The sequence below is a fragment of the Actinia tenebrosa genome, unplaced genomic scaffold, assembly GCF_029948245.1.
Source record: "Actinia tenebrosa isolate PJP-AT-01 unplaced genomic scaffold, QUT_ActTen_1.0 PGA_scaffold16__25_contigs__length_10494907, whole genome shotgun sequence".
Taxonomy (NCBI): domain Eukaryota; kingdom Metazoa; phylum Cnidaria; class Anthozoa; order Actiniaria; family Actiniidae; genus Actinia; species Actinia tenebrosa.
This window is the reverse complement of record NW_028292576.1, coordinates 6,200,624-6,216,176: the sequence shown is the minus strand read 5'-3', so window position 1 is coordinate 6,216,176 and position 15,553 is coordinate 6,200,624. Positions and strand designations below refer to the sequence as shown.

At 45.4% G+C, this 15,553-nt stretch overlaps 1 protein-coding gene across 5 annotated transcripts in view; it reads right to left on the bottom strand.

The window, feature by feature from the left end:
• LOC116289229 (uncharacterized) overlaps positions 1-15,553 on the bottom strand; it is a 113,572-nt gene that overhangs the window by 2,118 nt on the left and 95,901 nt on the right. For 4 of the 5 annotated variants that reach the window (XM_089031362.1, XM_089031366.1, XM_089031364.1 and 1 more), the window contains 5 exons: positions 1,911-2,039; positions 1,603-1,734; positions 1,296-1,427; positions 848-895; positions 45-215 (listed from right to left, as the gene is read on the bottom strand). In XM_089031362.1, coding sequence (XP_088887488.1) covers positions 45-215; positions 848-895; positions 1,296-1,427; positions 1,603-1,734; positions 1,911-2,039 — 612 coding nt within the window. Of the gene's footprint in view, positions 1-44; positions 216-847; positions 896-1,295; positions 1,428-1,602; positions 1,735-1,910; positions 2,040-15,553 lie in introns of those variants that run through there. The other variant, XM_089031365.1, reaches the window with a different exon arrangement.

Genomic DNA, 15,553 nt, shown 5'->3' with positions numbered 1-15,553 from the left:
ATATCCAGTTATAACCGAGACTTAAATTTAACTAACTAACTTACCACCTTTCTACTCCGTTGTTTTTGGCCGTCAGAATCAGAACTACAGAAGGCCTCGATAGAGCTGTGATGAGACTTATCAGTGGATGTATCTGGGTCGTCGGCTACGGCAGCATGGTCACCGGAAGATCTTTCGCCAAAAACTTTCTTGCCCTTTTTCTTTTCCTTGTTGCCCTTCGAAATAATTAAAGATATAGTTTAAAGAATAAAAAGCCCAATTAGAGTTAAAACGTAAATCTTAAAGTGCTACTACGACGAAAATCGCTCAAACTTGGATTCAGCTGAAACTTCCTAAAAATACTCTTTAAAGGTCCAATAATCACTGTATGAAGTGTTTTCTCGATATTCAGGACGAAAGTATGATATTTTTACGATTATTTTTTGGAGTCTGTGACGTCATACACTCAACATCGAACATCGCTCCATACATTTCTTTGTATATAAATCCTTAATTTATTTTATTCCTATGAAGCCCAAAGGGTGGCTAATGTGCTTATTTCACATTACTTGGGACTATAATTTATATTTTGGGGTGTTTGGGTATTTCTTTCTCGATCCCTTTACTACTGATATTTTGATTATAAACTACAAAGAAATGTATGGAGCGATGTTCGATGTTGAGTGTATGACGTCACAGACTCCAAAAAATAATCGTAAAAATATCATACTTTCGTCCTGAATATCGAGAAAACACTTCATACAGTGATTATTGGAACTTTAAAGAGTATTTTTAGGAAGTTTCAGCTGAATCCAAGTTTGAGCGATTTTCGTCGTAGTAGCACTTTAATGCAACCTACTAAACCTACCGGGTTTGCAGTCATGCTGGCAGTTTGTGCGTCAGCAATGGCTTCAGCCTGACAAACAATGTACAAGAGAGATCGCTGAAAGTCAGTTTTTAATTTAATAAAAATTCAAGGGGCCAAGCTCAACTCATAATCAATCTGGTTTATCGCGTTTCCGACTGTATTGAACGGCATTGCCGACTTATCTTTGTTGTATATGAAAAGTGGTTAGCGATCTCAGTGGCTGGTAATAAGAACATTTCATGAGTTATGAATCCATCATTTATTGAATTTGAAAAGTTGGATTTTGCATTTTTAAAAGATTTTTTGATTTTTTGACACGACATCATGTATCGGCATACAGCATTGGTTCAATTTGTGATTGAGTCGCATCGGTATGGTATCCGCGAAAGTATGCAAACTTATCCATGGGAGTCAGTTATAAGCAATCAAAAATGTACGTTTTACTTACGGTAGCATCAGTATCAGAGTGATCCACATCTCCTGGGACGTTAGTAGTGTCGAGTGGAAGCTTTGCACTTTCAGCGCCCTTTGCTGCAGGAGATGAATGTTCTTCACTTTCCTCTGTTTTTGCTTCTTCTCCCTTTTGGGAACACGAGAAAAAGTACCAATGAAAATTTGTTTTTCAAGAAAATGAAATGAAATTCTTCCATATTATATTGAGGTGTTAAAATGAACGAAGGTTACCGCTGCGAAACTATGCAGACTTATCCATGGGGAGTCAGTTATAAGCAATCAAAAATGTACGTTTTACTTACCGTAGCATCAGTATCAGAGTGATCCACGTGTCCTGGGACTTTAGTAGTGTCGAGTGGAAGCTTTGCACTTTCAGCGGCCTTTGCTGCAGGGGATGGCTGTTCTTCACTTTCCTCTGTTTTTGCTTCTTCTCCCTTTTGGGAACACGAGAAAAAGTACCAATGAAAATTTGTTTTTCAAGAAAATGAAATGAAATTCTTCCATGTTATATTGATGTGTTAAAATGAACGAAGGTTATCGCTGCGAAACTATGCAGACTTATCCATGGGGAGTCAGTTATAAAGCAATCAAAAATGTACGTTTTACTTACGGTAGCAGTATCAGAGTGATCCATATCTCCTGGGACGTTAGTAGTGTCGAGTGGAAACTTTGCACTTTCAGCGCCCTTTGCTGCAGGGGATGGCTGTTCTTCACTTTCCTCTGTTTTTGCTTTTTCTCCCTTTTGGGAACACAAGAAAAAGTACCGATGACAATTTTTTTTCCAAGAAAATGAATTGAAATTCTTCCAAGTTTTGTTGATGTTTTAAAATTAACGAAGGTTTATTGTGGTAAAAAAGAATTGTGCCTGTATAATTAAGCTGATCGTCAAGAAAGAAAGAGCAAGAAAATAAGTTCTGACATCAAGTAGCAAATATATAAAAGAAAAACAACCGAACGAAAGAATGAACAAAAATAGCTTGTGCTATGACAAGCAGTTTCATAATGACCATAAAACCTAGTATTGATGCAGTATGACGGTTATAAAAATACATGTTTTGCTTCTCGTTTACGTTTTATTTGATCGCTTTAGAGTTTCTATTAATTAGAGAAAGATTACAATTTAACGATATAACAGAAAACGATTAAAGCAAAAATAAAAAATAAAAAGGAATAATTACTTACAAAACATTGTGTAACTAGTAAGACGGTCAACGTTGAACTGAATTGAACTTAATATAAATTATATACATATTTAAAGGTCTAAATACAAAGGCAAAAAATGCGCACGGGAAAAAATTTGTTAACTCGAATATAGCACTAACATCCTCCCCCCAATAATGAAGATGTGCGACTCTTATGACTGAAACTTATTAGTGCTTGTTATTAATAATCTTGTAAAGAAAGTGTAATTAAAACAATAATATTAAACATAAAGTGTTCAATGAAATTTTTATGGTGTCTCTACTCTATTGGGCATCGTTCTCTATTGGTCGTTCAAGGGTTGTAGTTGATGTCTTCACTGTTGCAGCAGCAGGGGGGGGACTCGCGGCCACCCCCCGGAATTACATGGGTATTCCCCGCGCTCACGTACGTGCGTCGGCCGCGGGTATTACCCGTAAGGTCGTTCTGGGTATTACCTGCGTAATTCGATTCGAAAAGCTCTCTACGGGTTTTACTGGTGCCCCACATTACTAAGTTAAAATATTACCCCTAATGGAGGACAAAATATCGTTAAGTATACGATGAGTGGTAAGCTTATTTGTCCAAGATGTAGCAAGAGCTTCACAAAGTGTGGTCTGATTTCCCATCTACGCAGGAAGGATCCCTGTGAAATTGTGACGACTTGTACGACAACGCGCGAGGAATACGTAAAGGAGTTGACAAGAAAGCCCGTGGTTTCCAAACCTGCTTTTAGACGTCGTCCTATGAAATATTGGATGCGTCCGCGTAGGGTCGTAAACGAAGGTTAAAATATTTCCTAGATATAGATGGACAACATCGCGCGCATTCAAAACAAAACTGTACGCAAGCTGCGAACCCAGGTATTGGATCGTTTGGACGCCGACTTCGCCTTCACGACATTCACAGAAGGAGACACAGAAGAAATCATGGATGAAGAAAGAGCCGAAAAGATAATAGACCTGATGCCTGAAGGTAACTACCGTTTACAGTTAACGTTTATAAAGTATTACGACGGCGACTGGGCAATAGAAAGAGGCCGTAACCCTATTCGGGCGTCTGGTAAGCAGAACCTGTTTGTCTTAAATAAGCAAACGCGCCCCGGAGCGCTGGTAGGCATCGACGCGCTGTTCTAAGAGGTTGCTTACCCTGTTACGGTAGTTATCTACGGTGCGTATGAGATCAAAGAGCCAGACGTTAGGAAACTCAAGCCAATGCGACATCCCGGCAACTGCGTCGGGAAACTGGTAAGGGAATTCTTTGAAGATTCCGCCCGCGGAGGTAAGTTAACTCCGAAAAGAAAAGAAGCCATCAGGAATTGGGAAAACGCCACCTACAAAGCTGGGGCTACGATAGACAACATAAAGAAATTAGAAACCCTCTTAGAAAGGCGCATACACGTGAAAGACATCACAGACGGGTACATTTACCCTGGGACTCATAAATATGGGGGCCGAGGCGCTCCTATAGTCATCTACCAACACAACGGACACGCTTGGCGAGAACTTCGGTTCCCTAAGAAGAAAGAGACTAAGGTCTATGAAACTTCCCCATTGGTAGACTTAATCCATGAGAACTCCGTTTGGCTGATGGATCCCGAAGGAAGCCAGTTTATGACTCAAGATGGTACTCTTTACCGCCCCGAAATCGAACATCTGCGCATCCAGAGCGCCTGCGAAACCCTTGGGGAAGACTTCTCAGATGAAGTCCTTAGCTCCCGCAGCTTAGACTTCTTAGCGGCCAAAAAGAGGAATGGATGGAAACCTACCCCAAAAGCGTTCAAAGATATCTCCAAAGCGTGCGTAGAACACGGCCACGGCGGTCTTTGGAACATGGAGTACGACGAGGAAGAATACGTGTCCTTAGACATGAAGCACTGCTATCCTGCGTCATTTAAAGGCCTGGGGGATTGTAAGGAATATTACGACCGCTACGGCCATCCAGATTCACAGTTCTTTCGTGTGTCCTTAGACGGCAGCTACGACGCGCCAGCTACGGGATTCGTCAGATTAACGTCTTGGAAGTTGGCTAACGACTTGCACCCCATAATTTACGCATGGTACGGGAAGCATCTACAAGAGAAAGAATGGATACCAGTGCCATTGTTAAAGTTCTTTGAAGAGCGTAAACTCCTGAAATACACAGCGCATGAAGCCATACTTTGCCATAGCGCCTTTACTAAATGGTTGCCAGAACACAACCCCACCGCGAGGATTGTCATAGGAATGTTCACGCAAGGTGCTAAGGAGGGTGAAAAACATATGCAGCGACGCCTAATAAAGGACGAAGGCGAACTAAGCTTCCTCATCAAGCGTGCCCATGACCAAGGAACGATGGTGTCCGTGGAGAAATGGGATTATTTCATAGAAGCCGAGCAGAGAGAACGTAAGTGGAATGCTTTGTGTTACTACCAGGACCATCGACCGCAGTATTACCATCTGCGTGCCAGCATGCTCGCATATGCGCACATTAACCTATTAGCGATGCTCCTGCGGTTTGACAAAGAAGATATCCCCCGCGTAGCCACGGATTCCCTATACGTTAAGCCGAGCGTATTGGAAAAGATGAAGGAATTCTACACTGCCGATGAACTCGCAGAAAGTGGACAATGGCGCGTTAAAGATGAGGAGATAAGAGCCTGGAGGGCACGTGTAGAATATCACGGAGAACACACCCGCGGTTCCATTACGCCGACGGAAGAGCCACTGCCCTCAGTTGCGGACCCTATTTCCTACCAACGCTTCTCTTACCTCTATGGTACCGGCGGCAGTGGTAAGACGATGCGTGTGTTAGAACTCTTTCCGGCCTTAAAAGTGCTAACGCCAACGCATCGTTTGGAAAGAGAACTCTGCGAAATGGGTTACGACGCGCAGACCTACCACAGCTTCTTCCGTTGGAATGGAGAAAAATGGGTACCAGAGGCCATCCATGACATACCTCCGGTGATACTTTGGGATGAGATTTGCACCGTGCCTTTGGAAATCCTGCAGGAGTTCGTAGAGTTCCTTCGCGGGAAATGCCAAGTAATATTCGCCGGAGATCCCTGCCAGCCTCCTCCAATATCCGGAGAAATGCCCCACGAATGGCTAAAGGGGTTCGTAGACTACTCTGAAGAAATCAACACAGATTACCGCAGTAAGGATCAAGTAAGATACCTGAAAGCGGAATTAAGGGGCCTTAGTGACGCCGACCAATGCAAAACACTGCGCAAACGCGTACGAGCGAAGAAATACGAGGACGTCCTTTACACATGGCATCCAAAGGATCTGGTGCTGAGCAGCAAACGCGCAGCACAGTCTCGCATACAAAAGGATTTGCTAAATATACACCGAGAGCGCTTCCCTACGCATCCCGTACCTGTTTGCTACAAACCCCACGACACCCGCATGCAAAAAAGAGACGTCTGGGTACCTGGTACCGACATCCAACTGCAGAACGCAGTAACGCATGACAAAGCCTGGGTACCCATAGAAAAGGTGGAAAGAATTACCTCCCATCCAGACTGGCGCTTGGGTTATTGCATGACAGTCCATAGTGCGCAGGGGCTTACCATAAAAGAAACGCTGTGGATCATAGACCAGCGGCTGTGTTGGAGCAACCTTATCTACACCGCCGTAAGCCGCGTAGAATATGCCAAACAGTTAAAAAGAGCCTGGGGGCCGCAACTGCTTTACGACCGCACCCCAGAAGACGTAGCCAAAGAGAACATTGCTAAGAAACTCCTTCGCTACAAGCGGCACGACGAAGAAAAAGATATGACGTTCGACCTATGCGTGGACGACGTCTATGAGAAAGGGGCAAGGTGTGCCAAGTGTAACATACCTCTACTATGGAGGTTTGACCCAAATGACGATCAGCAGTTCTCCGTGGATCGTATCAACAACAAGCGCGGCCATTGTAGAGGCAACGTAAGACTGACATGCCTAGAGTGTAATCGGGCGCGCGGAGCAGCACTACTCTGAGTCTTTGGGGACTATGAGCAACTCTTCCTTGACGAATCCGCGACTTGGGCCATTTAGGTAATACAACACGGGTTGCCCTTCCTTGGTGACGGACTTCGAAATCTCATACGTTTCCAAAGACCAGTTAGGATCCGTGGCTCTCTTACTGCCACCTTCGAGTTCCCCCGGCTGATAGAGGTATCTGACCACTATGTCGCGGGGTAGCTTTTTTTCCTTCAGTCCGACCGCCCTCGAACTTCTGACGTAGGACTTGTGTTCCACGTGTTTCTTTTTTATGGCATCCCTGGGTTTCATTCCCGTAGCCCTGGCCGCCTCGTTGTTCAAAGCCGCGACGACCTGGGGGAGACTCTGAGTCCATTCCCTGTTGCGTTTGGAGGGATCTTCCAGCTCTTTCCAATACTGGTACCCAAAGAGACGCTCGGCCAGGGTCTTATTGAATCTTTCGACGATGCTCTGACCCCTGTGGTACTCAGCTTCAGCTCTCCTAATCTTGGTGTCGTGGTCTTTCAGGCTCTTAGTAACCACGCCCATGAACTCTGTCCCCGCATCCACTTGCAGCAGCTTAGGCCATTTCAAGACGCGCTTATAAATCCTACCTAGGGCTTCTGCGACTTCCCCAGAATCCTTGCTGGTTATGGGCTCGGCGTCCTTATATCTGCTTGCGATATCAACTACGGTCAAAGCGTACCTATAGGTCTTTTTTCTCACCTTGTCGTGCGGTAAGAAAAGCAAATCTGCCTGATGAACTTCATTGGAGGCATTTACGGTGAAGCTGGGCCTGGGAATGTACTTGGGCACGGGAAGATAAACCTGCCAGAGGGTTTATTTTCTTAGCCAGTTCTTAGCCGTTTCTTCTGATACCCTGGCCGCGGTCGCGAGTTTCTTGATGGCCGACGCTCCTTTCCAATAGCCTTCAGGCCCATAGTAAATCCTCTTGAGTTTGTCCTCTACGCGGCCCATTATATGAATTCCAAAACAAGATTGATCTTACGTCCGTTGAAGTCCACCGTCTCTCCGTCCACCTTGATGGTGATGCTTATGCTTTCTACCAAATTAGACAAGTCATAGCACAAAGAAATGGGAGCGTATTCTACCAGGTCAAATGGATTACCCTTAGGTGGAAACTTGGACATTAGATTACTGGGTCCTTCATTAAAGTACGAGCTTACTAGGCTGCAGTAAACTTCATAGTTAGCGGGGACTTTCCATTTCACGTCAAGTTGACCATTGATCGTGGTACTAGTAAGACCCAGGAATTCTACCAACGGACTGCCCGTAAGATTAGCGCTCCCACTATTTTTCTTGAATGTCATTTCATGGGGCAATCCTGTGGTAAGAGTATATCCATGCTTTGCTAGCTCCTTAGCTAGCGTTATAGGGGTGTAATGGGAATCTGGTATTTTTGGTTTGTTGGCACCCACAACGACAAAGCCGCCAATCAAATTATACCAAGAATTGTACAAAAAGCAACTTATGAGTCGAACCTTATGGGCTTTGATGGGGGGATTCAGATAAGTGGTAAAGTCATTCTTGTCGCTTTCCAAAAAGACGATCATTATATTAGATACGCCAAAGCTACGCCTCCTGCCAGCCCTGCGATTCCTACGAAGACCAGCTCACTATCTTTTTGTTTCTTAGAAGGCTGATAGTAATTCTTAAACTGAGGCTTTCTCAACCCCGTCGATGCCGCGGGGTGTGCTTGCGCATAGAGCTTAAAGGCGTAGTCTGTATTTTCGAAGTTCTTATCCGCCTGCATCTTGTCTTGGTAGTTCTTGTCCAACCAATCCCTGTAAGCTTGTCTTTTTTCATTCCAAGCCGCCACGTCTCGCTGATATTTCTCCAGCGCTAAGTCGTGTCTCTTCCTTTCGGCGGCTAAATCTCCGCTGCGATCACCTCTAACTAATCTATCCAAATACTGACCACCATAATTAGCTCCAGTGAATGCTAAAGCTGCGATAACTCCACCTGCGACCACGCTAACCATTTATACATTAGGGAGGTACTTTTCCTTCCGTAGGTAATCCTTTACCATGATAGCCCCACCCACGGCAGCGGTCATCTTAGCAAAATTAGCGAAGCTCTTGCTTGGGTCTTCAGTAAAGTCTTCTTTGAGCACTTTCTTACCTACCCAACCAATACCCGCAACGATGGAAGTAATGATAGCTGCCTCTTCAACAGTTTTCAATAACGCGGTCGACATTATATTACAAAGCGAGAAGGTTATTACTCCATCACGGGTATTTTGCTTCTCTTAGGGGGCTCCTGCGTCACATGTACGGGTTCTAATTCTACCTTTGGCTTTGCTGCCTTCCATTGTAAGTAAAGGCTACCTGCTGCTATGATGACTCCTAACGCGCCAATGACGTATCCCGGATTGATGGAGGATTCCTCTTCTTTCTCTTCTACCTTTTCCTCCTTCTTTGCTTTGTTCTTTCTATTCATCTCCGCGAGCTTCTTTCCGGCAGCGACTCTGCCTGGAGATTTAGCCTTGGTAATCTTTTGCTCGGGTTCCTCCGCCTTTGATTCAGCTTCACTCATTTATACTAAGGACTTGAAGGACTTGATAAGTAACTTAATAGGACCTGAGCAAGTACTTAAGGACGACTTGACTAAGTACTTGAGGCGACCTGGGTAATTCCTGAGGACGACTTGACTAAGTACTTGAGGCGACTTCATCAGGTACCTCAGCAAGTGCCGCCTGGAAGACCCTCTCGACTTCTCTGTCCTTCTTGAAGTCCTTCCAAGATGTCGTAAGTTCCTTCAAGTCGACGTGCTGAGCTATGTGAAGTGCCGCAGAGGCGACTGCCATTAACTTGCCGCACTTCAAAGACAACCACCCACAGGTTATCTTAAGTTCTTGGGCGATGACATAGTCCTCGCTTATGTCCTTCCGCAGTTGCTCCACGTCGTCTATGGGCAGCGCAAGTCCAAGCAATTTAGTCGCGAACTTAATGGCTGAGTCTGCTACGGCGTCCGTGGTCTTACTTGCAAGGGCAGCCTCATACCTCTTATGGAACTTTTTGACTTCCTCTTCCGACAACTTATTAACCTGCTCATGGGTAAGTTCCTTGCCTATCATTTCCTTGCACTTCCCAGATGACACAAGGATGTTAAGTTGTTCCTTGAGGTTACTTTCGTCTAACTGTGTGGGGACTTCATCTATCAACTGCTCAATCTCCATATATATCTACGCTCGAAGCTCAACATCATACGGAAACCTCAAAGAGAAGATCATCTTGGAATGTTGGTGCGTCTTTAAATACCGCATGTATTCATGCAACTGTTCCTTGCTCATCTCGCCGCCGTAGTCGCTCAAGATGGTTTCCAGGTCTGACTTGCTCGGAGTATAAAATACTACGAGAGATCCTATGTTTTCCCTAAAGGGCTTAGAGACGCTGGTAAGCTGCTGCGAGAGCAACCAAACGCTGATATTGTCGTGTCTGCCGCTAAAGGCGAGTTTAACGAGCTCTGACGTGCGTCTCTTTACATCATCCCCACAGGCAATGTCATCCAGTATGAAGAGGGTTTGCGTACTCTCTCGTCGAGCCTCGCGAGACGAGAATTGTTTGTGCGAGAACTTAAGATGTCCAGATAACTCGTTAGGGTCTAAGATATCTACGAAGAAGTCGTCATCTTTCACTCCTATGCCCGTCCAGGTGCGGTTATTCACGTAGGTGGGGCAGAGCAGCACTAAGTAGTCGAAGCGGTACCTAAAGGGTCCTAATAGTTGCTCTACTACGAATTGGGTCTTTCCGCAGCCGGTGGGTCCTACTATCAGAGCGTTTCAAGGAATATGGTTCGGATCCATTGTATATATGGAGCCAGTGGAAGCAGTAGAAAAGATGGTTAACATCGCCAAAAGGAAGTCAGACCTGGAGAGGACGGTCGAAATGCAAAGGGAGGAGATAGACCGGCTGAATGAACGCGTAAAGGAGGTTTATGAGGAAATGTGTGGTCTAAAGCGCGCAGAACGGTTTGGCGCGCTGATAACGATGGCAACGTGGGCAAAGGAGTCAGTCGTGGACTTCATGCGCTACCCAATCTAATGTCCCTCAGAATGTTAAATGGAGGTTAAGATATTGTTAAGCTGGGTCCAAGACTCCCGTAAGAAATGCCTCAGAATGTTAAGATATGGTTACGACTTTGTTAAGGAAGGTCGGAAACTATTTCAAAAGATGCCTCAGAATGTTAAATGGAGGTTAAGATATTGTTAAGGAAGGTCGGAAACTATTTCAAAAGATGCCTTGGAATGTTAAATGGAGGTTAAAATATTGTTAAGTATATATGGACTGCTTGAAATGTAAGAAGGTATTTAGTACCAAACAAAGACTGCAATACCATGTTTGGCATGGAGTTTGCACAAAGGAGCCAATCAGTAAGGCCTGCAATGACTGTAACAGGGAGTTCAGTACCTTACAGAAACTACAGCAGCATGTTAAGAAGGGCGTTTGCCGTAGGACAACAGAATGTAGTTACTGTGCTAAGGTTCTTAGTAGCCGCCAACGTCTTCAGACATATAAGAAAAGACACGAAAGAGCATATCGATACCTTTCAGAGAAGTACGACCTTGAAGGAGTGGATTGTTACCAGTGCGGCTATCTGATGAATTGTGAACATAAGAATGATTACCTAAGGAATCGAATAGACTACTTTAGGAAGATAAGCAGGACATTACCCCGCTTTGACGCGTTAGAAGGTGTCCCATGGACTAACAGGGAATACTGGAGGCAGCAATGTGAGAGATGTGGATGTGTAAGAGAAGAGGAGCACATATTCAACTGTCTCTTAACCACACCTTAACATTCTGGGATGGTTTCTGAGATAGTTTCCGACCTTCCTTAACAAGAATTTAACCACACCTTAACATTCTGGGATGGTTTCTGAGATAGTTTCCGACCTTCCTTAACAAGAATTTAACCACACCTTAACATTCTGGGATGGTTTCGGAGATAGTTTCCGACCTTCCTTAACAAGAATTTAACCACACCTTAACATTCTGGGATGGTTTCGGAGATAGTTTCCGACCTTCCTTAACAAGAATTCAACCACACCTTAACATTCTGGGATGGTTTCTGAGATAGTTTCCGACCTTCCTTAACAAGAATTCAACCACACCTTAACATTCTGGGATGGTTTCTGAGATAGTTTCCGACCTTCCTTAACAAAAACTTAACCACACCTTAACATTCTGAGGGGGTTTCTGACAAGGATATATGATAGCCTACGCAGCAGCATTTCTTGGAGGATTCCTAATCGCCCTTTCAATATATGGACTGTATTACATGTGAACCCCCTGCAGACTGCATCGTTAAAAAAGAGTCGCCGAGCACTGCCGACGACCCTACTTTAAATGCGCCTAACTACATAGAGGCGAAGGAAGGACGCACTTTGCGACGTCAAACGCCCAGCGACCATCCTTCTTCCCATACGACCTCAGATGCGTAAACTCCTGCCCCTCTATCACGTATCGGACGCGATCTGGCGCCCACAGGCTCTACGTAACACCCTCATGCGCCAACAACAACCGTAGCCTGTCAATATCTTCAAAGGCTACATAATTTTTTATTTCATACGTAACACCCTCCTTTAAGTCTCTCCAGTGTATCTGCCTTACAGCCTCAAACTCCATATATTCTATGAAACATTTTAAGATGCGTTCCCAGAGTCTGCGCGCTCTTAAAGCGCTTACAGCACCACCTACATGGTAAACGCATTCCTCGTGCATACTCCGTGATGGCTCTGCAGATGTCGTCGTAATCGTTGCTGATCATTACTTTATAACCATTTCTTTCGTATTCGTGCAACAGGCGACGTTGATCCTCAGATAATACCCCATTGCCTTTTGGAGTCTTCAGCTCTACGCAGAAACCACGGTATCGCACGTGTGCATTAAGAATTAACAAGTCGGGTTGCCCCCGTTGATATCCTTTCTGCCAGCACTTTATACGTTTGCCGTCCGAATCCTGCAGTTCACCTAGACCAGGGGTCACAAGCATTTGGGGGTAAAACCTGCGGATGTAGTCCACTACCTTTTTATGCAGGTCGAATTCATTTTCGATCTTAAATACCAACTTGTTAGGACTGTTAAAACGCCGCTCTATTTCATACTTGCCTGTCTTCCTTAATGCTGGCAAGACCTCTTCAAGCACCCAATCTTGGAACTCCTCTGCCTTTGACATCTTTGAACTGAATATCAATTGATACAACCCAGATTCGGTTACGTACAGGGAATCTGGGTGTAAGTTGGAAGGGAGGTGAATCGCCTCCCTTCTAAGTTCACTAAGCCTTTTCTTGTATTTATCGCGAACGTGTACCTTAATAGCATCCTTAGGGTCTGCGTATTCCAACGCCAAAGCCACCTCCTTCGCTTTAAAGTATAAAGTTTCGCCTTGCACTATGCATTGCAGTTTGGTGTTTTCTTTGCAGAAGTTGCGTAACATGGTATATTAGACAAATATTTTAATAAGCAACGCTCTTTAGCTGATTCATTTCTACGCTTAGCTGCGCGTCAGACACCACGAAGACGTAGCAGTTTATCTTAGTCGAATCGCTGGCATGTTTAGTGCGTTTAATTTCCAAAGTAATGCCGTCTTGGGTGTTTACCAGCCGCAGACCCTGACCGTGCATAGATTCATCGTTGGTAGTGCGCATGTCAATCCATAACGCATACTTATCCGTGAAGAACTCCTTTGGGGTAATTTGGTCACCAAACTTCCGCGCGACTTCCCGGTACATATCCGCGGGCTTTATCCCTTGGGAGTAGACCTTGTTAGGCACTCCGTTAATACTAACACCTACGTTGGTAATGTTAGGATTAAAGAATACCTCAGAGTCACGCAATCCTGCGGTGTATGTCTTTGCGAACAGCAACATTAACCCCGTGAGACTTCTTCGGGGAAGATTAATGCTTTGGTTGATAACCTCTTCGACGTTGTTCGTAAAGCTGAACGTCTTATACATTACTACGTGATCGTAAAGGAATGCCTTCCCGGCACTGTATTCCATGCCAGCGCTACGAGCCAGATCTTCGCTATATACCGTCTCGTACTGCAGCTCCAAGTTCTTGATGAAATAAGGATCCACGGCTGCTGAACTTACATCTTTTCCTTGCAGGATGTTCGTAGTATCTGCTAGGGTCACTTCAAACTGCAGTTCACTTAGCTGCCTTGGGTAGTATGCGCCGTGGTTCGTGATAACTTCGAAGTCCAACGGGATAACATATTTAGTACCGTAGGCCGCCTTTATTTCGTCTTCTCCTGAGGCGCCAGAGGCTGCGCTTGCTATTCCTTGTTCTATCCGTTGCGCGCGGTCAAATGCAGTCAACCATAAGTCCTTGTACGTGGCGTACAGATCGTACCTATTTAAGTCCAAAAGGGATTCCCCGGCGAACTTCACGCGTATTTTGGAAACGAGGTTCCTGCCTACGTTATTGACCACATAACGCGCGTCTGCGGTATCTGGCTGTATTACTAGGTCAAACCTTAACGCTAACGTGCCAGGAACCAATACTAGGTTATCCGTTAGACGGGGCACGCCTACGTACAAGGTTTCTCCTGGCTTTGCGCTGCTGGGGGTAAAGGTGACCCGGTGAAAGGTGCGTTCTGCCTTTAGTCCGCCAACCTGCTTAGGTAATACGTTGGGGTTTAACTTTGAGCTTATCATATATAATGGAGGTAGACGAAACTACTGACTTCGACCCCACCACTGAGGAAGGCCAAGCTGACATTAACGACGGTGACGAAAAACCGCTGCTTCCCACCCAACAACCTGACGATTCCCCAAGGAATAGAATTGCAAAGGCCCTAAGACATCCCAGAGCACGCGAGTACGTACTTACGCGCGAGCACATAGAGCTAGAGGACTTAGGCACCGTAAACTAGGCCATGCAGCGGCTAAAAGATATGTATTCCAACTTTGACTCAGACGAAGTAAGGCTTACCGAGCGCGGCGGCAGAGTCCTTATAAGCGTCCAAGACCTGAGATTTCCTGACAAAGACCGCTGGACGAAACCGCAACCCCTCTTTGATGAGAATGGTGACGTTAGGGGTGACGTCTCAAGATTAAAAGGCTTTCAACTAGCTACCCGAAGTGCGTTAGAAAGGTTGGCAGCCCTAAACGAAAGGGTCGCGTTAGAAAAACGCGCCGAAGGCCTGCAAGAAACGTTGGAAGAAACAAAAGCAGAATACGATAGGAAAGCCCAAGTACTCGCCGACATACACAACATAGAACTTGAGGATAAAGACGATCGAATACTCGAATTAGAAAATGAATTAAGTCACATTAGGCGTCAAAAAAACCAAATCGAGGAGAACCTTGGACGCACCTTAGCAGAGTTGGACATGAGCAAGGAAGAAGCTAAGAACTTAAAGGGTAACTTAGTTAACTCTTTAGAGGAACGGCGGCAGTTGGTTGCCGAAATCGACACTAAAGAAGAGCAAAACCGGCAAAGAGATCAGGCTATTGAAGACCTGGAGGGGCAAATAGAGCGGCAGCGAGAAGTAGTTGCGGACCAGACTCGTCCCGAAGAGGAAAGGGAAGCAGCTCAAAGGGAAGTGGAGGCCCTCGAGGTACGCCTTGCGGAATTACAGGCGCAAAAGGACAACCTGGAAAAGGAGCTGGGGCTTACCACCAAGGAAAAGGTAAAAAGAGCCCTTTTGAAGTATGGCGTTCCGCTGGCATTCGCGGTTGCTATTAGCACCGTAGTAGGAGTTATCCTATCCGCGCTTAAGGCTACAGGCGCGGGCGTAAAGAAATTAGGCAATGGGCTGACGGACTTGGGAAAAAAGATGGCAGCCGGTCTTCCTGGGCTGCTTGGTAGCGTTCTTGGCCTGGCACTTAGGGCTGGCGGAGAACTGCTAAAGTTTGTGGGGAATAACATTTGGATCTTGGTCGTAGCTATTGGGGTGGTACTCCTGAAGAAGATGAAGGGTTAGCCTTCTCATCGGGCGGTGCCCTGCTTTGAGGATAATGAAAGACAGTATTGGCGCCGCCCTGGTAATTTGGAACCAACGGCAACACACTCATGGTAGAAATGGGCTTATGATTCCAGACTTCATTAGGTGGATTACTACCTATGCGATTTATCCTAGTACCACCATCATCAGAAAGGAGT